This window comes from Crocuta crocuta, unplaced genomic scaffold (assembly GCF_008692635.1).
Source record: "Crocuta crocuta isolate KB4526 unplaced genomic scaffold, BGI_CrCroc_1.0 scaffold225, whole genome shotgun sequence".
NCBI classification, from domain to species: domain Eukaryota; kingdom Metazoa; phylum Chordata; class Mammalia; order Carnivora; family Hyaenidae; genus Crocuta; species Crocuta crocuta.
Genome location: NW_027530408.1, coordinates 559,336 through 582,025, shown reverse-complemented (window position 1 = coordinate 582,025; position 22,690 = coordinate 559,336). Strand labels below are relative to the sequence as shown.

General features: G+C 49.3%; 1 protein-coding gene across 1 annotated transcript in view; it reads left to right on the top strand.

Annotated features, from left to right (window-relative positions):
• Positions 1 to 3,875, top strand: part of GFRA2 (GDNF family receptor alpha 2) — an 80,350-nt gene extending 76,475 nt beyond the window's left edge. Inside the window, exons 7-8 of the mRNA XM_077766591.1 lie at positions 1,583 to 1,636; positions 2,517 to 3,875. Coding sequence (XP_077622717.1) covers positions 1,583 to 1,636; positions 2,517 to 2,639 — 177 coding nt within the window. The 3' untranslated portion in view covers positions 2,640 to 3,875. The remainder of the gene's footprint in view (positions 1 to 1,582; positions 1,637 to 2,516) is intronic.
• The last annotated feature ends 18,815 nt before the right edge of the window (positions 3,876 to 22,690 follow it).

The window sequence follows — 22,690 nt, the reverse complement described above, 5'->3', positions numbered from 1 at the left end:
TGAAGAGCTCCAACGTCTAGAACAAACAAAATCCAAGTTGCTTTGGTTGGGGGTGAGGACACTCATCCTGGCTGTTTGATTTGATGCAGGTTCCATTTTAGTGCCACTGGGGGAGGGGGCCACAGGAAGAGGACGTGGGCCTGGAGACAGAGACCTGCAATACAAGGAACCAGTGTAGCTGGAAAGAATGCCAGGAAAAGCAGGTGCTGGGGCATGTGGCACAGGGTATCAGAGGTACTGCGAGTTGCTCAGGGGGGTGATCGAGGGAGGATTGTGTAGATGAGGGCAGTTGGATGGAGGGCAGTGGTGACAGCACACTCCCTGGGGTGGGGTGGGTGGGCTCTGTCTTCCACAGCCCTGGCTGGAGCTGCACTTGGTCTGTGGCAGTAGAATCCTGTCCTTGGGTTCCAAAGGGCCCTTCTTTAGGAAGAAAGGTGGGTGTCATGGCCGGCCTGCATCTTGGCACCTGAAGTCATGGGCACTGTGGCCTTGAACAAGATCTTCCTGGGTCAGGTTCCTGGTTCCATTTCTGTTGTGCTCCTCATCACCATGGTAGTATCTCCACGATTAGGAGTGACTTGGATTTTGGCTGGCCTCTGTGTGACAGCTGGGGCCTTATTTAGCTGACCAGATGCCCAGGGTGGTAGATTGCCTATGATATTTAAGGGATTATTGATACTTCTGTCCAAGAGCAGTGATTTAGGAATGATTTCTTGGGCTTCCTGGTGCTTATGGTGGCCAGAGCTTCCCCACAAGTGCCTTGGGAACCAAGCCATTTGAAGCCAGGGTAGAAACACCATGTCCCCCAGCTGGTTCCCATGGATCATTATTATGATGATAACAAAGGACACTTTCTTTTGCTTACCCTCTGGTCCTGTATCCAAGTGGTTATGCCAGGAGCTGAGAACCCTAGAATCATCAGTAAGCCAGCCTTCCTTTCTCATTCATCATCTTGGGCCACCAAGCTCCCAGGTGCCACACATCTGTGTAGGGTGGAATGGCCAATGCCTGGCACTGTTACCTGATGCCTTCCTAACATGCACCAGTGGCAGACATCACTAATCAATTACAGTTCTCTTTCCCACAAGCCAAGATAAGGGCTTATAAGCTTTTTGGAGCTGGCACTTGGTTGCTGGTTCTGATCTGTGACATTCATTCATTGAGTCATCCTTTCATTCATCTAGTTGAGCATTTACTGAGCTGGTGTTATGAGCCAGACACTGCCCAATGCAAGGAAAAGGAGCCATGCTCCCTGCCCTGTCAGAGGAGCTCTAAGTTTAGTAGACAAATATGCAAATGTCTTATTATTATTACATCATGCTTTAAGTTTAAAGCAGAGTTAGGAATCCCTTCTCCAGGAGCCCCAGGGCGACAGGACCTAAGTGCTGATGGTGTGAGAAAGGGACCAGGTCTTTTTGCTGCATGGGATTGAGCCAGCACTTTTCATGTGAACCTTGTGCTTAATGATGACAGTGGTGGATGGCAGGGCCACGGACTCTTTGGCCTAATAAGTCATGGGACAAAGCTCGGCCAGACACCCAGCTCTGGTGGCCCGTCCTTACTAGCACCTTCTCTTCCACAGGAACAGGGGCTGAAGGCCAATAACTCCAAAGAGTTAAGCATGTGCTTCACAGAGGTGAGTGAAGGGCAGAGTGGGGGGGTGGGTGCAGGGGAATGGGCCAGAAGAGGGTGTTTCCTAGGTGAGTCTTTGACTCTGAGCCCCCAGAGCCCATTGCATGAGTTTCTGGCCCACCTATACTTGGGTATATGCTCACCATGCTGGGCAGCCAGGGGCCTTGGCTGTCTCCTTGGATGAAACATAAACAGATGCTCTGAATAGAGGCCCTCTTAAGCCCTCCTGACTCCTTATGACAAGTGTCCTGAACACCTACTCCATGCTGGTTCTGTGATATTGAGATTGGGAGATGGAAAAAGACACAGTCCCTTCCTAAAAGGAGCCCCAACACAGGAGTGTATCTGTGATTACATATATAGTGTGGGTGTAGGTGTTTACACAGAGAGAGAGAGAGGAAAGGAAAGGAAGTATAAGCTTCTAGAGAAGGAGAGTGCTCAGAGATGTGCAGGGAAGAAGCTTCATGGAGCAGAGGGATTCAAAGACATTTAGGAACAGGAAGAACAGAGCTTCTCCCTCCTCCTCTCAGGAAGCAGGTGCTTGTAGACCCTGAGAGCTCCTTCTTGAGACCTTAGTACCATCCTTTCTCTCTGATCTGTGTCCACAGACCCTCTTCCTCACTTGGCAGTGTCAGCCCATTTCCCTGGGGACTGCTGCCCTGGCCCGCAGAGCCTGGGGCTCAGCTCAGCTCAGCTCTGTGGAAGCCCAGCTCTGCCTGCAAGCGAGCACACAGCAGGGACCCTGGGTGGACGGGGAGGGCAGGGGCTCAAGGACTCCACTTCTCGAGTGCTTTCCTTTGCCTGATCCCAGCCCTGCTGACTCCTTTGTTTTCTGTCTTTTGTTGTGCTCTTTGCTTCTGTCTCCCCTTGTGCCGTGGCTGCAGCTCACGACCAATATCATCCCAGGGAGTAACAAGGTGATCAAACCTAACTCAGGCCCCTGCAGAGCCAGACCGTCAGCTGCCTTGACCGCTGTCTCCTTCCTGATGCTGAAGCTGGCCTTGTAGGCTCTGGGACCCATGTCGGGGGATTTCTGGAAACTACGCAGATGAGAACACCCGCCTGACAACGTGGAAACACACACACACACACACACACACACACACACACACACACACCTTGCAAAAAAAATTTTTCCCCACCTTGTCTCTGAACCTGTCTCCTCCCAGGTTTCTTCTCTGGAGAAGATTTTCTAAACCAAACAGACAAGCAGGTGAGCAGCCTGAGAGCTGGCCCAGAGGTCCCTCCGCAAGGGAAACCCAGCACTGAGGAAGGTGCAAGAGTCTAGAAATGTCCTTCACTTTCTCCTGGTGTTTTCCCCTCTGGACCCCACTGACGTAAGAGACTAAGATGACACCCCTGTGGCCCGAAGGACTGTGGCTGTGCTGATGTGAACTGGGGCCAGGGACCCCCATGGGCGGCTTGGCAGAGGGCGTCGGGCAGCGGAGCAGCCAGGCTGGATGCTGGGGGTCCAGCTGGGCACCTCACCACCTCCACTTGGCTTCGAGGATGGAGTTTATTTTGCCCTCTCTGTCTGCATCTGACCTGGGAACCCCCAGTGATGCCTGTGGAGGGCATGGTACCAGGCCCCCTGACTGTGGCACAGAGGGGCTTCTAGGGCCAGCTCCAGGGCGCTTGGGAGCTCAGCCCTCTGGGGACACCCCTTGGGCAAAGGGAGCAAAACTTGGGCACCAGCTCAAGGCTGCTGTTTCCTGCTTGGTGGCAGGAATTTTGAAATCAAAGAGAAATGATCCTTCGTTGGCTCTTTTGGTTTCTTGTGGGTTCATTTGGTGGGTCTCCTACCAGGGAGAGGGGTCTGTGTGAGGGGCACGGCGGGACACCTGCCAGCACCGTGCTCTGCTGGCCGCACTCTCTCCTCCTCTCAGCCCCCTGTTCCTCTTTTCCACGTTCTCTCCTCATTTCCCAGACAAGCGCCAACTCTATGTACATAACACAACTCCTTTCTCAACATATATGTATATATACATCCATATACATATATTGTGTGGTTTCTCCTTTTTTCCTTTTTTTAAGAAACAAAACTATCAAAGTAATACCCCAACAGATGAGCGAAAATGTATTATTGTAAAGTTTATTTTTTTTAACAATGTTGTCTATAATGGGAAACAAAGGAGATTGACTCCCTGTGTCTCTGCCCCCGTTGGGCTGACTGGGCTGTGGAAGGGGGTTCCTGATCCGTATTCATACTTAGCCAAGGCTCCAATAAACATACTAGGAAGCAATTTGCCTTCTGCCTCGCTCCGGTGTGCCTTCTCCCCTATTTTTGTCCTTGGCACAGTGCCTCCTCTTGGCTGCTTACCTGGGCTCCTAGTGGGCCTTGGTGTGTGTGTGTGTGTGTGTGTGTGTGTGTGTGTATACATGTGTGCACACATGCATGTGCACACATGTCTCCATCCGTTATGTGTCTTTGATATGGGTGAAGGAGCTCCTTTAGGAGATGGTTTTACACTTGGTGGATCTCTGTATCCCAGCTATGTTGAGCCTGCTGGGTCCTTCTTCACCCATCGTCCCCTACCTTCCTTTACCTGTCAGTACCAGTGCCCATTGGTCCCCGCCTTGAAGAGAAAGAAAGCACCTGTGGGGACCTGAAGAGGCAAGAGACAACTTGACCTTGACCTTGATCTCGGGTATGTTTTTGTTTTAAGGCTGCCTGTGTGGTTCTATTAAGTGGCCCCATTGGTCTTATGTGGAGTGAGGTGGTATCTTCCCACTGGGACTCCTGGTTTATTTAAGGTATGTGATTATGAAGGCAGGGATCTGGCCTTCTGGGTCCTATCAGAGAAGGAAGATGACTGTGGTCCATCCGTTCTCTTTTTCTCCATTTACTCCCCAGGCTCCACCTGGACCCTGGGCCTGCCGTATTCTCCAGAGAGATTTTCCCTGGAGAAGGCTAGGAGGATGGCTGCTGGCTGAGTGTATGCATGCGTGCACCCCTGTGCAGGCTTGTGAGTGTTCACATGCATGTATGAGTGTGTGCACATGGTAAGACGGAGGAGGAAGACTGTCTCGTGAGGGGGTGCTCCCACTGTCAGGGCTGCACATGATCCTATCCTGTCACCATCAGGAAATGAGATACTGTTTTCCAGTCTCCCAATCCTGGGTCTCCCCAAATGGCTCCTGTTTCCATTTGTAGAAACATTGGCAACATTGGCCCATGGAGGTGATTAGTGTGGTGTACAGGTTCCAGCCTGTGCGTGGAGGGACAGTGGGCCAGCCAACTGTCTTTCCCAGCCACCACTGGCCTTACTGTGTGTAGAGGTGGCTGTGGAGGTTACTTGGGATTCCATGTTCTTTGTAAACAGCAAAGACTGGCTAACTTAAAAGGCTTTGGGGGGAAAGGCTCAGAATCAGTGGAAGGTGGGGGGACCAGGGGTAGGTACGGCAGGAACCAAAGGACATCTGAAGGGGCAGAAGGCACGATCTCAAGGGTCAGCATGCTGCTGCCTCTGTGATGAACGACCACTAGCTTGTCCAACCAGCTGTACCAGGGCCTTGTGCCTTCCTCCTGCCATACCTTGGTGAGAGAGGAGAATATCTCATATCTGGCATTCCTAATGTGATATAAGCCCTTGGCTTGCATAATGAGGGAGAGAAGATTTCCCAAAAGGAAATGGGGGTGCCTTGATGAAAGAGGAATAGATGCGGGGCAGCTTTACTCTGCCTTAAAACCTCTCCCTGTCCAGGTATCACATAGCTGAAATTTTACCATGAAATATTCATTCCTTTGGTTGAGATGATTCCTGTTCTCTGTATTCCTCTCAAAATGTGTAAATAAAACTGGGAAGAATAAAATGTTACTATCTTAATGCTAATTAGTTTAATAGTTTGAATGAATCTTAGTTAACATTAAGACATTTGGACCTAGACATTGAGATTGGGCATGGATAAATGGAGATAAATGGAAAGGGGCAGGAATGGAATCAGGAGAAGATTCCAGAGATAGAGCTGAAATGTTTTTAGAGTTCTTCAGGGGAGAGTCGGCTGCATGAAGTATAGGCTCACTGTGCCTTTATCACAGTCAGCAAAGTCTATACAATTGTGCTTTCTTTGCCACTAGCCCATTGGGGATTCCTGATCTGGGGTATGCATCTATCTGCAACTAAGCTCTAGTACCTTGATGAGATGGAGATCACATAGGAATACTTTTCCTCTCCTTGGGGAGGCTTCCAGCCTGGGAAGATTTTGCTCAGCCAAGACCCAGACATCATCTTCCCACTTTGCTCATGCCCTGCCACCCTCCTATAATGTAGATAAGACCAATCAGAATGGGTTAAAGACCCAGTGGAGACCTATGATGGTGGCAGATCCAAGAAGGCCAGTTCAGGAGCACAGAGGACTCAGTATCAAGTGAACTACACCCTGGTCCTGAGCTGACCTTGGTGGTGAGCTGCACAGCTGGACCTCTGCCTTGTTCTAAGACCAGATGCAGGGTCATTATCTCACCTCCCTGCATCCCACACTCTGCTGTCATAACCTACTTGCCAACATAGGTTAACCAGGACTCAGCCCAACCCTGCTCTCTAGAGTCCTTCTAAGACACAAGGCCTGAGTGGATTCTTAGGCCCTAGCTGGGCCCTGCTGTCACCACCAGATCTTCTAGATGCTGAGTAGCTCCAGGGCTGCCAGGATGGCCCACTGTCATCTGCTTTCTGGATCCTGCCCGTGGCTCACCTGCTTACTGAGATGCTTACCCAGGAACCCTGGTTTAGCCTGGGCTGGTCCCAGGGCTCCCAGATCTGATGGTCCACTTGCAAGGGCTTAACTTCATGCCAAAGGGCCTCATGGAGGGTGGTGTGCACATGGCTGTCCCTAGTTCCCAGCCCTGTCCCAGGGACTGCCTGATGCCTGTATAAGACAAAGACTTGCCTTTCCTCACATAAGAGCAAAGCTTCAGTGTTGCCTGCTGCCAGAGAAATTCTTTGCCAGTCTTTTCTAATGTGTGAAATGAGCTTAAGCTGGGTGTTCCCTCTCTTGTAGGCTAGGATACCAGGGGATAAAACTGGCCATACACTCTGTGTTAATAGAAGCAAATGTATTCATAGCCTGTTGCCTATTTCTTTAAAATCTGGGTGGGGAGTAGATATTTATCTTTTAGAAAGAGATTTAGGGCGCCTTGGTGACTCAGTTGGTTAAGCATCTGACTCTTGGTTTTGGCTTAGGTCATGATCTCTCAGCTTCATGGGCTTGAGTCCTGCATTGGACTCTGTGCTGGCAGCGCAGAACCTGCTTGGGATTCTCTCTCTCTCCCTCTCTAGCTGCCCTGCCTCCACTCATGCTGTCTGTCTCTCTCAAAATAAATAAATAAAATTTTTTAAAGAAAGAGATTTAATTTTTTAAGGAAAGTGTAGTCATTTGGAGCCAAAACTGGTAAAAAAGTCATTTAAAAAAATGTTTATTTTTGAGAAAGAAAGAGTGCAAGCACGCACACAAGTTAGGGAGGGGAAGAGAGAGAGGGAGATAGAGGATCCAAAGCCGGCTCTGTGCTGACAGCAGAGAGCCCAGTGCTGGGCTCAAACTCATGAACTGCAAGATCACGACCTGAGCTGATGTGGTAAAGTCGGACGCTTAACCGACTGAGCCATCCAGACACTCCAAAAAGTTGGTACCATTCTTAGTGGTAGGCTTAAATGGTGGAAAGGCTGGTTTCTGTCATATTGTTCAACCTTGGTTACTTCATCTACAAAGTTCTGTTAGAGGATAATTAAGGTCCTTCTCAACTCTGAATGAGCTCTAGAGAGGGAGAGAGACACAGAGCCAGAGGCTGACACTGCTTCCAGTGCTTTTCCTGCCCAGTGCCTCCAGTGTTCTGAGCAAGGGGGACTCAGCCCTGTCTGCCACATGACCATTTCGAATTTCTGAGTTCAGATGTGTTTTCTAAAATCCCAGCCGTACCACTTCATTGTTACATTTCTATCTTAAGACAAGTGAGCAAATGGAAAGGGCTTTGAAATCTTTACAAAGGTGTGGTTTATAAAATCAGGACTGTGTAGAGAAGCATCAGTTAATCAGAGCATTATTTGCCACGTTCCACTTCTGGAGTGAAGTGCTTTTTTGTGCTGTACCTTCCAGAGCAGAAAAAGGGAAGTGAACATTTTAGAAGGGTTTTAATAGCGTTACTCAAAACTGAAACCAAATGTGGGTATTTTAAAATATGTATATATAAGGTCTAACTAACGCTTACATAGCCTTCACATGTGCCAGACACTGTTCCAAAATTGTTTGAGTATCAACTCATTTCATTCCCATGGGGATGCAGTGAGGTTGGCTCTGCTTCCCCATACCACAGATGAGCAGACTGAAGCATGGACAAGTTGCGATCCTGCCCAAGATAATACAGAGGGTAGGTGGCGTGGTGGTGCTCAGATGCAAGCCCAGCTGGGCTGCCTTGTGGGTCTGAGCTCAAACTGCTGTGGTGGCTGCTGCCCGAGCTGTGCCGCCACACTTGTCCTATGCTGACCCACAGCTGGCCTGGCAAAGGCAGCCACTTCCCTGGGGGCTCCAGTTAATCTGTGCTTCACCGCTGTGCTCTCCCTTCCTTCTCCAGCCTACAGGGCAAATGGTGAGGGCATTCTGTAAACTGGTTCATGAAATCCAGTATAGTGTGGACTCCAGAAGGGAGAAAGGCACGAGGAAGATGCAGCTCTGGACGTGGCCCACCCAGCTCTTCCTGGTGGAGAGTGTCCTACCTCACTGTTTGCTAGGACGAATGCGGACCTTGTGGGGAAACAGCTTGGTGGGAAGATGGCCTCTTGGAGAAGGAGACTGACCATCTGGGGACCTGCCTACTGACTCTGAACTGCGTTTGCCTTGGGGACACCATGGTGGTGGCGAAAGAGGAACCATTTGGGGCTCAGGCAGACCTGAGTTTGAATTACACATCTGCCGCTGACCAGACGGGTGATCACGTCCAGTATGAGCCTCAGGTTTCTCATCTGTAAAATGAGGATGGCCATCCCTGCCTCGTTGCAACACTTGTTGGGATATAAATGGGATTATACCTGGCAAGGGCCTGGTGCACAGTGGGCAGGCCCTCAGCCATCCCCCTTGCACCACCAGTGGGTCAGCCAGCCTGGACCTCCACAGATTCTTGGCACCTGCCTGGCCCACCAGGTCTCCTCCTCATGGCAGCCAAAGGCCTTGTGGCAAACCCAAGAACATGATGGTCATTAGGCCCCCGGACTGTGCTCTTTGAAGCATTGCCATGTGGAGTTGAGAGGGCAGGAGAGGTGGGGAGAGAAAAAAAAGGAAACTCCTTATTTATAAAGCACGGTTGACTTGATCTATGAGTCACTGGGGACACTGGCTACAGAACAGCCAAATGTCATGCTCTCTCTGGAGTCCTTTTGATTGGCCACCTCCTCTCCATGCATGAAGGCAGGAGATGTACCGCTGCAGTGACATCTCAGCTCAAGGGCACCAGGGCACTTGCATCTCAGGTCAGCAGCCCCAAACGGAGAGCAGGAAGCATCGGTCAGCTGGGAGGCCTGGGAGTAATGTCGGCACCCATGGGTAACAGGCTGGCATGGGGTCCTGGAGGGCCCAAGGCAAGCTTGGGAACTCCCTGTGAGGAGGGAGCCCCAGGCCCCAAACCCCTGTTTTGTGATGAATTCTGAGTTACCTCCATGCTTTCTGAGGAGAGCTTGCTCTCTTCTGTGATTTCCCGATAGAAAAAAAGGCTGGCAATCAGGTGTGAGTCTGATGACATGTTCAAGCTCATGCTCTCCTCAAGAATTGGAGGGTATACTTGAAAGGGTGTCAGGGGATCTGCGCTCAAAGTCTGGCTGGCCATCCATCATCTAAGTCACTGAACTGTGAGCCTCAGAAAGGTTGCTCTAGATCTGGGATCAGCAAACTCTTTCTGTAAAGGGCCAAATAATAAGTAGCATAGGCTTTGTGGGTCATGGTGTTTTGGCCGCCAACTACCAGCTTGGCCTTTGTAGCTTGCCTATTTACAGTCATAGGCATCATGTAAATCATGGGACTCTTCTGTATTCCATAAATCTGTATTTACAAAAGCAGACACAGGCTGAACTTGGCCTAGGGGTTGTAGTTTGCCACCACTTGCTCTAAATAATCTCTGAGACCAAGCTCTCAATGCTGGGCATTCTGACTACTGAGCTTTGGTGGCAGGAGTGCTGATGGGTGGAAGCACTGCAGTCATCCTGGGGTAGGAAGAAGAGAGAGGGCAGTCTGTCACTGTGACAAGGGAGGTGAAATTGGTGAGAGAAGACACCAGGAGGAAGGTCCCTGTGCTGGGCGGGAAGGAGGAGAGAACCACATAGCTATGGGCAGTGATCACAGAGGTGCGGTCTGGAGCATGAGGGCTGCAGTTGTGTTCTGCACAGAGGCTTTTGGCCAGGAGGGAAAATGGGGTGGAAATTCATTCAGCTGCGCTCAACTCATCCATCCTTAGGCCCACCCAGGGCCTGAGGGTGGGGGGCATCGCTTGCTGGTTTGCACAAGGGCTCCTGTATGCGCTGGAGCAGGGCGTGTGGCCAAGAGCAAGAACAGTTGCTGCTCTAGGGTTCTGGGGCCAGGAGGGGAGAAGGGTCACAAGTGCACACTGAGAAAGTGGGGTGTGGCATCAGGGCCCCTGAGAACCCCTGAGAACCGACAGGGCTGTCGGCAAGTCACTTAACCTGGTTGGGCCCGCCCTTTCCTCATCTACAAAGGGAAGGGTCAGAGGTACTGTTCTCTAAGCTTCCTTTCCACAAATGGGATTCTGTGATTTTATGACTGCCAGCTATTTCTGAACTCACTAGCCCAGCACAGAATGACTTGGAAGGAGACGGAATTCATCTCTCTTTCAATAAATGCGGCCACCTGCTTGGTTGCTCCAATTTTTCACCAAGTGTCTTGTGCAGAGCTTCAGACTGCTGCCGTGGGGCTCATTCTGGGTATGGCTGATGATGGTGCCCCCTCAGGCTCTGCCTCATTTCTTTTCATTGCAAGGCAGTGTTTCCCAGAAAGTCAACACCTGCTGGGGCTACGTGGGGCTGTGCCTACCATGTCCTGGTTGAGTCCCCGTCTTGACCCGGATGCTGCTTAGAGGTCAGAGGTCATGGAGCTGTTTACACTTGGACCACCCAGGCAGGAGGTGACTAATTCTCATCAAATATCTCTGCAGGAGGAGTTTGCCCAGCCAACTTGGCCAGTGTGATTCGGGATGCTGAAGCTTGGGCAGCCAGAAAAGAGGCATCTGGGAAAACCTCCCCGGTGATTTTTCCTGGGCCTGCACAATGGACTCCCCTTCTTTCCTCCCTGCCCACCCACACACAAGAGCTTGACAATTTAAAATAAAGGCTGCAGCTCTCACTCTACTTCATTTAAACACCAGAGTCTAGCCTAGTGGGCCAAACAAATCCTTGTGGGATGACACCTCTGGCCCAGTGCATCTTTCACTTTTATCCTCCATGGAAGATGAAAGGCCTTTTTTTTCAAGGGCCTCTACAACCTGAAATCACTCTTAATTCTCATTGTGTGAGAGAGCTGGGTGAGTGTGAGGCCACAGGACACGAAGGACTCTAAAATGCCTGCCTCCTGGAAGTTTGTAGCTGGGAGCTGAGAGAAATAACCTTCTCTTCCAAATGAGGAGGCGACTTTATTGATGACTGGAAATGGTCCAGAGGGGGGCTATTGTCCTGGTGATAGGGATGACCCCTTGGCAGCCCTTCAAACCTGTCCAGATCCATGCATCTCAATGTCTGGATGTCTGGGGCCTGGACAGCCATGGAGAAGACAGGTCTAGAAAGACCCCCGGGCAATCAGAGGAGTGTTCGGGGGAGCAGCCACAAGTGTGAGTCCCTGCCGTGGATGGGAGGGGCTGAGCTCACGCTGTGGCCCTCGTTCCTCTTTGGGCGTTAGCCGGCAGGGCCTCCTCCACTCACCCTGGCACCTGCCCCTGAGTCTGCCGGACAAAGGACCCCATGAATCTGGGGGACAGTTCCGCCTGCTCAGTCCTCCATGTGGGCACCTCCACATAGACTCGGGGGTTCATGGCTCCAGTGTGAAATCCAATGGCATCAGGACAGTGGGAGGGCTGGGGATGGGTACTACCTCCTTCTGAAAAACTGTGACTGATGGAGTGACTGGTTTCCATGGAAGGAGGGGGGTCCTGAGGATCCCTCTGACTTCCAGCTGCTGTCCCAGAGTCCCTTCCCTTTTTACTCCACCTGCTGCTGTCCCTGGTGAAGACTGTGGCCTTGGACACTTCCTTTTGTTGAAGCCACTCCAGGGCCTACATTTTAGGCAGAGAAATTTGGGTTTTGACTGTGGGTGTGGCTCAACAGATGAGCTGACTCCCAGGTACCATGGGGCATCCAGAATTCAGACTATCCAGTCATTCTTTTCCTGGAATGCTGTCTTTCCTCCTCCTATCCATCATCTTCTGCCAGACTGGTTTTCTCTGGCGTCACCTCCTGGCATGGGCATCTGTTCAGCATCTGTAGACCTGAAGAAGTAAGGGCTTTCCTCCCTCAAGTCCTCTGGTTCATGTCAGGTTTGTGCTTCCTCTTAGTGGCTGAGCCCAATTGAGTGGCATTTGGGGGGATGTGTCCCCTCAAAGTGCCTGAACTAGCTGCTCTCTGCTTCTATCTCAATCATCCCATTCGTGCTCGCCCCACCATCCAGTCCTGCCACTGGCAGTGTCCTCTCCATGGGCTGTGGAGTTGAATGCAGAAACCTATAGGGTCCCTGTCAGCTTGGCAGGCAGCCTCCCTCCCTCCACATGGTTTGCCCTAGGGGCGCCATCATCCCCGCTAGCAGCCTCTTCAAATTTTCCTGTGCGTTTTCTTGCATCCCTCCATCCACTGGGACCAAATGAGAAGACTCATCTGAATGAGTTGGGAGGTCAAGAGAGACTCACCTAAATGAATAACAAAATCTGAACTTTAGACTCTTGCTGAACGAGTAGTATGATGTCTTTGTAGTAAGCCAAAGACTTTGTGATGGCCTGTGAGGCCCACAAGATCTGGCTGGCGGCCTTTCCCACCTTCTCCCCAACTGCTCTCCTCTGCCCACTCTGCCCCAGCCACATTGGCCTCCTTGCTGTTCTTTGAACATGTCAGGCTGGCTCCCACTTCAGGGTCTCTGTAGTGGCTGTTCCATCTGTCTAGGGCACTCTTCTGGTCATTATAGCTACCTTTCCTGCTCCCTGCTTCAGGTTGCTGTTCATATGTCAGCCAATTGATGACACCGTTTTTGTCTAGGACTCCTCTCTTGGTCCCCTCTTCAGGACTTCCCACTCCCTAACACTACTTCCCCAAAGCAGGTGTCACCTTCTCACAGGCTATACATACACATATATGTTCATGTGTGTTTGGTGTGTGTGTGTGTGTGTGTGTTGGTTGTTTATGACCTGCCTCCTTCCAAGGATGTAATCTCCAAAAGGACAGGATCTCCATCTGTTGTGTTTTCATTGCCATATCCTTAGCACCTAGAAGAGTGCCTGGCAGAGAGGGACCTCCACAAATGTTTGTTGATTGACTGAAAGTCGATAAGGAGTTTTAGAGGATCCCCGGAGAATGAGCAGGTGGCACATTGAGAGAAAACAGGGTGGGGGAGGAACAGAGAGCATCTTGAATTAGCATATCAGAGCAGAAACCCAGGGAGTGCGGGGCCGGATGCATTTTCCTTAGTGTTGAAATAAGTCCAGAGCCTGTACTATCTCCCAGGCCACACCGAGTGTACTTAACAGCAGGGCAGATACTAGAACTCAGGATTCTGTTTGTTAGTCTGATCCTCCTTCCACCCTGGACAATGGCTTCTTCTCTTAGGTGGTTGTATACATACCCTGTGATCTCATTGCAAAGAATTAATTTGCTTAGCAAATTCTTCTGGTGGATAGGACGAAGGGAACTTTCAGTGGAGGTGGGAAGGCACCACGGGTTTACACTGGTCAGCTTTGATGAGGGTGTCTGAAGAAAAGCCTTGGCTGAACGTGGAAACTTGAACATCTGTTTAAACAAATTCAGTGGAGTTCCTCTGCAGGAAGCCTATTTTATAATCAAGCTCGCAGTCATCTGGATTTCTCTATCCCATTCCTCCAAAGCACTGTATGTCCTCGTTTACCCAGCCTCACTCTCCTAGTTAAAAAATTGGGAGGCTGGTAAGGAAAAATCTACCCAGGGTATGAGACTGAGCTTGGAAGGGTTAAAGAGAGGCCCTGGATGGCGAGGTGGAGGAAGGGGGCAGGGGGTTTATTCACTCTGTGGAGCTGCTGATAATAAAAGGGGAAAATTAAGTCTTGCTTGTTCAGGTATGTGATTGAGAAAGGCCGTCAGCAGAGGGACGAGGAGCTTGTTAGAAATCACCAGGCCATTACAACTGAGATCAACAGCTGCCTCTTGAAATGGGGAGGAAATAGATACAATCTCAGGGAGGCGATAAAATTGAAAGGTTCCAGTGCGCCCTGGTGAACAAACATAACCTCATACAAAGTCTATTTGGGTGAGCAGTCTCCTTATCATAATTATCCTCCCAGCTACTGGTGGTGGAGGGTGAGAGGCATTCATCAGGAGGCCCGAGTCAGGGGTCACAGGCAAAGTTCCCTCGCTTCCTGTCAGGGGTCACAAAGCTGCTGACTTTTAAAGACAAAGGAGAAGTCAGGGACCAGGAATGGCAAACCCTGGGTCTTAAGTTTTTGAAATGTACAGACGATCTTCTGCTTAAGAAAATGCTTCATGTGCATGACACAGGGCTCTCCTTTCCACGGAGGGCAAGTAGGGAAGGGCTGCTTGCGGCACTGCCTGCGGGAGCTCCACCCCTGAGCAACCGACTGCATGGCTAAAGGGCCATGCTTTCTCTCCTGCACTCCTGTTCTGCGGTGAGGGGTGATGGGTATGTGCACTGCAGTGAGCACGTACACATTTCTTCTTGGTGGAACAATGACAGTGGGTGGAATTGTTCACTCTGACAATTCTCTGAACCAAATCTGAGTTCCTTTCTGCGAAGCTGACTGACAAATCAAAGGGCAGTGGGCTGAGAAAGGGCTGGACCATGCGGACTAGTCTCTTTGGCCTTGCCCTGCAGCCACCCAGCTGCTTGTGGTCTCAGGTGTCTAGGGGATCACGGTTGGGCCTGGTGGTGGGCTGGGGGGAAGCCCCCGCTGCCGAAGGGTCCTGTTGCCTGTCCATCTGCCTTCCTGTCTCAAATCTGGCTGAGAGCCTGTCAGTCCAGGGCATTTCCTCCAGTGGCCCCTGTAATGGCACTCTTCCTGTGATAATTTGCAACTAGTGAAGAATTTTGCTAAGCCTTTCATTTGGCTTTTTAAAACTTTTAAAAAATGTTTAATTTATTTTTGGGAGAGACAGACAGAGCATGAGTAAGGGAAGGACAGAAAGGGGGGATGGGGGAGACATAGAATCTGAAGCAGGCTTCAGGCTCTAAGCTGTTAGCACAGAATCCGACTTGGGTCTCGAACCTACGAACTGGGAGGTCATGACCTGAGCTGAAGTTGGACACTTAACCAACTGAGCCACCCAGGCACCCCTTCCTTCATTTGGCTTTTAAAAATGTCATTAACTGTTTGCACACGAACTCAGAGAGAAATCCAAAGAAGAGTGGATAGGGAGAAAAGTATCCATAGAGAAGGCTGTGGAGGGATTTCCCCTTTCACTCTAGTTGGCTTCCCTATGCATGGGGGAGATTGCTTCATAATAAAAGATAGGTAGGATTTGGATGGGGTCTAGGATGTATTTGCCTTTTGGGGAATTCTGCTCATGGCCCTCAGGGCTGTAGTGAAGTGGCAGTGCCTTTGAGATGGAGGACAGGCAAAGGATGGAGAGGTCCTAACAAGCTCCTCATCACTGAGAAGTAGTCATTGGTGGGGACTGACCAGCTGCTTCACTAAGATGGGCAAGACCTGTGGCTGGGCGTGGAGTAAAAGGTGTGAGGGAGTCCGGAAAGCAAGGCTATAGTACCTGTCGTGGTCTAGGTGAGTTCGTCTCTCTTTCAAAGTAATAAAAGTAAAAAAATTTTCAAAAAGCATGCAGTAATTGTAAAAGATTGAAATGTAAAAGATCAAACCCCACTGAACAGGTAAGAAAAGATGGTTATATCTGTTACCTAAAGTGTTTTATATAACCACTTGTTTGTTCATTCACCTTTATTCGATGGGCATTTACTGAGTACCTCATACATTCCAGATAGCAGGTGTTCCATGCTCAGTGAACTGAAGGACATCCTCAAAGAACCTAAAGCTGGGGGTGGGATGAATGCGTGCATGCATGTCTACATGTGTACGCACGTGTATGTGTGTGCACTCGTGTGCACGCATGTGTGTATGTGTTGAACGCACATGTGTAATACATATACATGCATTCGTATACATGTATATGCACATGCACGCATGCACACACATACATGTGTACGTGTGTGCATATACATGCATGCATGTGTGTGCGTGTGTGCATATACATGTATACGTGTGTGCGTGCATGTATGTGTTGAGAGAAAGGGAGTGGGAATGTCAGCCAGACAAGGTTCTGTTTGAGGAAAGCATGAATACCAGAAGCACTGAAGTAGGCCTCTTTCCCAGACGTGGGGAATCAGAGAAGGTTTCCTTGAAGGAGGTGTGAGAGAGGTTAGGTTGTACAAGTATTTCGGGTATTATAGCTCCTAAGCACAAAATTTAATTGAGTTTTCTGGCAACCAAGGACAAAAGGGGAAATATGATCTGTTCTACAGTGGTCTAACATCAAGGAAGACCTCATTTTTCCTGTACTAAAATCTAAGATCATGTATATCACAGCCATTGCTTATAATGGGCCATGTCTTCCAGAATGGGTTTGCAGACAAAGCAAACTTTCATCAGGTGGCAGGGACTTACAGCAATTTCCCCAAGAGAGCTGAGAGTGGAATACTAGAATGTCCCCCAGTGCTCATATTTATACAGGGAATCAACCTAATACAGTTACCTTATATGGCTTTCCAATTCTCAAACTTGGTGCAGCAAGTGAGCGAGAAAAATGTAGGTGTGGGCAATGAGGGAATAAAGAAAATGAGGGGATGAGGGCGAGTGGGAGAGAGAGAATTTCAAGCAGGCTCTGCACTGTTAGTGGAGAGCCCGATGCGTGTCTCGAACTCATGAACCGTGAGATCATGACCTGAACCAAAGTCAAATGCCTAACCAACTGAGCCACCCAGGTACACCTGCACAGTTTTTATTATACACACAACTTTAGATTACATGGAGCTGGGGATATAAATAAATGAACAGATAGATAGCTAAGTTTCTCTTCCACAACACTTCTTTGCCAGCTCCCGCCAGTGAGTGCTTTGTGCTCGAGAACATAGACTTTGGAGCAGAGCAGGACGTGCATTTTCCTGGCTCTGTCACTTAACAGCTGTGTGCACTTGGGCAGACTTCTCTGCTTCTCTGACCTTCTGTTGTCTTATTTAAAATTTTTTAATGTTTTATTTATTTCTGAGAGAGAGAGAGACAGCATGAAGAGGGGAGGGTCAGAGAGAGAGGGAGACACAGAATCTGAAACAGGCTCCAGGCTCTGAGCTGGCAGTCAGCACTGAGCCTGACGCGGGGCTCGAACCCACGAACCATGAGATCATGACCTGAGCCGAAGTCGAATGCTTAACCGACTGAGCCACCCAGGCGCCCCTCTGTTGTCTTATTTATAAAAACGGAGGTAAAGAAATTTCCCTCATAGGGCAATGGGAGATGAAGTAGACCATGTAAGTGAAGTGTGCAACAGAGTATTTGGCCATAATAAGTGCTCAGCAAATATTTATCATGAGTGAAAGAAAGTCTCCAGCTCAGTGATATGATGCACCTCGTGTGTCCAACCATTCTAAGCTCACTTTGGGCTCCCTGAGGCCAGGTACCTTGCCTTATGCTCCTTTTGTGTAAGCTGGACCACCCAACTGAACACATCAGCTCTCTACGTCCCTGAATAGACTTCTGAACACCACTGGAGACACTGTCCAGACAAATACCAGGCTGGTTCATGGACTTATAGCACATGGATCTGAAAGGGGCCTTTGTGGTCAGGGGTCTGCCTCTCATTTTATGTGGGAAAAATGGGGTTTAGGCAGCTGCTATCATGTCCTCGGGCTACATTGGGGTGGACAGCCTGGCCCCAGACCTGGGCTCCTGACATCAGGCAAGAACACCTTCCACTCTGTTGTGTCCCTGGCCAGGACCAGTGGCCCAGGATATTGGCCTTCCCACACCTGGCTTCAAGGCGCTGTCCTGAAGTTGCAGTAATTACCCATGGTGCAGGCATGGAGCTTTATGTTTCCAAAGTGCTATTTCACACCTATGATCTCATTTCGTCCTTGCAGAGACTATGTGAAACAAGCCAGCAGTCATTTTCATCTGGATTCTCTGTGAGAAGCTTAAGGACCAGAGAGGTCAAGTGATGGGGTGGAGATCCCACAGCCAGCTAGTGGCAGAGCTGGAATAGAAACTGAACCTGGGGCCCTGGTTCAGTGCTCTTTGTCCCGAGCCTGGGGAGAGTGCCTCCAGGGGCTGTCTCTAGCAGCTGACACACTCTCTGAAGTTTGCTCTGAAGAAGGTCAGAGCTTGAATCCCAACCAGTCCAGCCCGCAGAAGCTGCGAGAGCCTGGCCTTTTGGTGAGGCCACCTTTGCCCATGACTTAACACAGGATGATGACATCAGGGAAGACAGAGGGCTTAGCTTTGAAGGTCTTGATTTGTCTCTGGGGCTGGGTTCAAAGTCAAAAGCTCTGACAAGCAGCGTGGCCAAAGACAGTATTAATGTGATATGGGTCGTGCGGAGGGCTGCATGTAGAGTAAAGGCTCTCAAGTTTGCCTCTGAAGCTGTATCGTGTGTACACACAGGCCTCCATTCAGAGTGGCCTCCCAGACACATGCACGAATTGGCATTTAGCAACTTTCCAAATTCGAATTGCAGTATAAAATTAAATCCACATTTAAGGGCTTTTAAAGCATAGCCTATTTATTCAGTGGCTCTTTATGAAGCCCTCACCGATTTGTAATCTATGCGGTAACTCATTCCACGTTGCTGAGAGCTGGGTGTTAACCCTTTCCTAGAAGAATGATCTCTCTCCCCAGACAAAGCTGGTCTCAGTAACCTGGGCCTGCAAGACAGGTTGAGGCCCAGGGGATGCTGCTCACTCAAGGAGGCAGGTGAACCCCTGGTTAGGGGAGGTGATCTCTTTGTACACTTCCTCCTGCCCTGATGACCTACTTCTTCGGCTGCTCCTCTGGAAATTCTCATGGGCCCAAGAGCCTGAGATGCAGAAAAATTTATTCATCCAACACCATTTATCTAGAGCCTACTATGTGCTGACTCTGGGGGAGTCCAAGGAGGAAAAGCTTCGAAAAGTTCCCAGTGGGCCATGTGGCAGGGTGGGCTTCCACTTCACACACATGGGCGACTGGTGCCATGAGCTCTTGCCCCCCACCCCTTCCCCACATCTTCTCCAGGAGTGAGGAGGGACTTGGCAGCCCCCCAGGAAGACCCCCCCAGGCCTCGGCTTAGCTCCCTCTGGTGGGTAGGCTGTTCTCTGACAGTTTTCAATTAAGTCTGTTCTAGGGAGGAAAATCCTTCCCTGCTACTTGGGCTAATGCAAGCAACTTTCTCTGCGGTCTCCTTCTGGAGAGAATGGCTCGGGCCTTAGGGGGTGTTTCTTCCACTTCTGTTGGGGAGCATTTGTGCTAATAATTTGCCATCTCGCTTACAAAACTGGGCCTTTGTCAGCGGTTTTCCGATGGGACCTTATGTGAAGTTGGGGTTTGCTGTTCAGTAAGCATTTCTGAGAAATGCTCCAGAAAGCTTATGGTGCTATAATTGTACCTCTGTCCTGCTGGGCTCCGCGTGCCACTGGGATGCTAACTCAGGCTCCCAAACCTTTGTGGTGTGCCCGGGGGCTCTCTGTCATGGAGGCATCTGCTCCTGAGTACACTCAATCCAGGAAGCTCTCTGAGTCCGTATACACTGGCAGGGCCCAGCACACCCAGCTCTGGCCTCAGTGGGAGCAAGGACAATTTACTGGAAGGGGCAGAGCATGGTAGAAAGAGCTCTCCTATCTGAAACATGAGCCCACGTCTAGCCCTGCACCCTCTTGTTAAATGTAAAGCTCAAACTTCAAACCTCATTAACTAAAATCTCATTAATGGCAATGATAGTAACTAACATTAAATGAGTGCCTTTTAGGCATTTTACATGTGTTATCTTATTTAATCCTATTAATATTCCTATGAGAAGTTATGATTCTCTCCATTTTACAAGCATGGAAACTGAGGCTAACAGAGGCTTAATTCCTTGTCTAAGGTCATTTGGTTGTGGTAAATGGTAGTGGTGGGTGATTGGGATTTGAACCTGGGGTCTCCTGCTTATTGCTTTGTTAACTTGCACAAATGGACATCCAAACACATATTGGATGTTTTCTATACATTCAGCTCTGAAATACAAATGAAGTCCTTGCCCTGACGACACTCAGAGTCTAATGTGGGAGGCCTTGTTTGAAGCACAGCATGTGGGCACAGCCTCGGAGAAAGTGCTCAGTGGAGGATGTGCAGAGCACGCAGCCCCAGAGGGCTCTACCAGGGCAGGCTAAGTATCAGCGACATGCAGGTGGCATGCAGGAAAGGGTCAGCCTTCATGGCAGTGGTGGGGCGCTTGAGCTGAGTCTGGAAGAGTGGGCAAGAGAGGCCAGACAGCCAGGGGGAAAAGGGCACCCCAGCAGAAGGAACAGCATGTAGAGATGCACAGAGAGATGAGGGTTACCACGGGCACTGAGCACCTTCGGTTGTTTGGTGTGCTGGAATATGTCAGGCCGAGGACCAGCAGGAAGCTCATATGTCTGGAGGAAGTCTCATGGATAGAGGAAGGGCCTAAATGGAAAGACGAGGAAAAATTCTTGGATCTCAACGTCTTGCTGAGGCTCATCTCTGCCATCCATCAATGCCTTTCTCTTTCACCTTTAAAACTTAAAACTCATTTTGCATATGGCCCCCTTTGGCGTCAGTGTTGTAGGGTTTCACCCCCGCATTAAGCAATCACAAGCTGCTGAGCCCAGCTACGTGCTCTGGGGCATCTGGGAATGTCTCCGTCCTTGGGAAACCTCCTCCCCAGTCTTAGCACATAGACAGCACCTACTAAACTTGTAACCTGTCATCCACCTGCCCACCAGGCTACAGTGACACTGAGCCATCCCAATCCTAAACTGGATGTTCGGGAGATTATGAAATCAGTGTGTCCCACTAAACTTCTTCAGTGCCTCTTACGCCCTCTCAGAAAATCTCAAGTAGGAAGAGTTGGGATGGACATTGGCTACAAATACTTTGGTGGCAGGAATTGGCAAAGGGAACACAGCCAATTCAGGCTTCACACTTGCCATGCTTATCACCCCATGCCACACCGGCCTCAAGGCCCTGAAGCCAGAACTCATTCTGCCATCCACCCCTAGCCCCACCCCTGTTGGAAAGATTGGATATCATGAAAAGGCCAGTACTCACTGGGCTAATGTATACATTTTTTTTAAAATGTTTTATTTATTTCTAGGAGAGAGAGAGAGAGACAGCGTGAGCAGGGGAGGGCCAGAGAGAGAGGGAGTCACAGACTGAAACAGGCTCCAGGCTCTGAGCTGGCAGTCAGCACAGAGCCCGACGCGGGGCCCGAACCCACGAACCGCGAGATCATGACCCAAGCGAAAGTCGGACGCTTAACCGACTAAGCCACCCAGGCGCCCCATAATGTATACATTTAATATAATTTCAATAACATACCAATGGGTTTTGTTTTCCTCCTGGAACTAGACAAGGTATTATAAAGTTTATATGGAAATTTAAATAAGCAAAAATCCCCTGAGAAATAATTAAAAAGAAAGAAAAAACCTATGAGTGGAGACGAGCCCTATCAGATGATACAAACAGTATATAGCCTCAGTAATTACAATGGTGTGGCAGTGGCATAGAAAAGTAGTCCAAAGGGACAGCCATGCTCCCAAGATAGGCCCAGAACATTTATAAAAAATTAGTAAATGATACAAGTGGCCTCTCAAATCAGTATAGTAAAGATGAATTTTAAATAAAGGATATTAGGACCACAAAATAGCCATTTTAAGAAAAAGATACATTTGGCTCTGTGCTTCATGCCATGTATTGGGAAAATCTCCAAGTGGAATGAAGATTTAAATGTTAAACACAAACATAAAAGTCATAAGGAAACATGAAGACCACCTTTGATGAAGACAACCTTCCTCACTATGATTCAAAATCTAGAAGCCAAGGAAAAGATGGGTAAATTTGATCATGTAACAATAAAAAAGTTTATGCATGCCCCAAATGCTGTAAGTAGAGTCAAAAGACAAATGATAAATGGAGAAAAAAGTATTTGCAACACATATATCCCAAAGAGCTAATCCTTCTAACATGAAAAGAATTAGAAATCAGGAAAAAGGCCCATATCCCAAGAGGAAAATGGACAAGGGAAGGGTGCCTGGGTGGCTCAGTTGGTCGAGTGTCCATGACTTTAGCTCAGATCATGATCTCATGGTTTGTGGGATCGTGCCCTGTGGTGAGCTCTGCACTGACCGTGTGGAGCCTGCTTGGGATTCTCTCTCTCTGTCCCTCCCCTGCTTACACACTCCCTCTCTCTCACACAAAATAGATAAATAGGAGCGCCTGAGGGGCTTAGTCGGTTAAGCGGCTGACTTCGGCTCAGGTCATGATCTCACGGTTCGTGGGTTCAGGCCCCGCATCAGGCTCTGTGCTGACTGCCAGCTCAGAGCCTGGAGCCTGTTTCAGTCTGTGACTCCCTCTCTCTCTGGCCCTCCCCTGCTCACAGTGTCTTTCTCTCTCTCTCTCTTTCAGAAGTAAATAAAACATTGAAAAAAAATTTTAAAAATAGATAAGTAAACTTTAAAAAAGAAAAAAAAAGCGGAAAAAGGATATGAACACTGGGTTCACAAAAAGAAATGCAAATGGTCCTTTCCCCTTTGCACACATACACAACCTGTTTATAATGAGAGGGATGCAAATGAAAACTACACTAAGTTCTCACCTCTCAAATCAGGCAAAACTCCAAATCTTGAT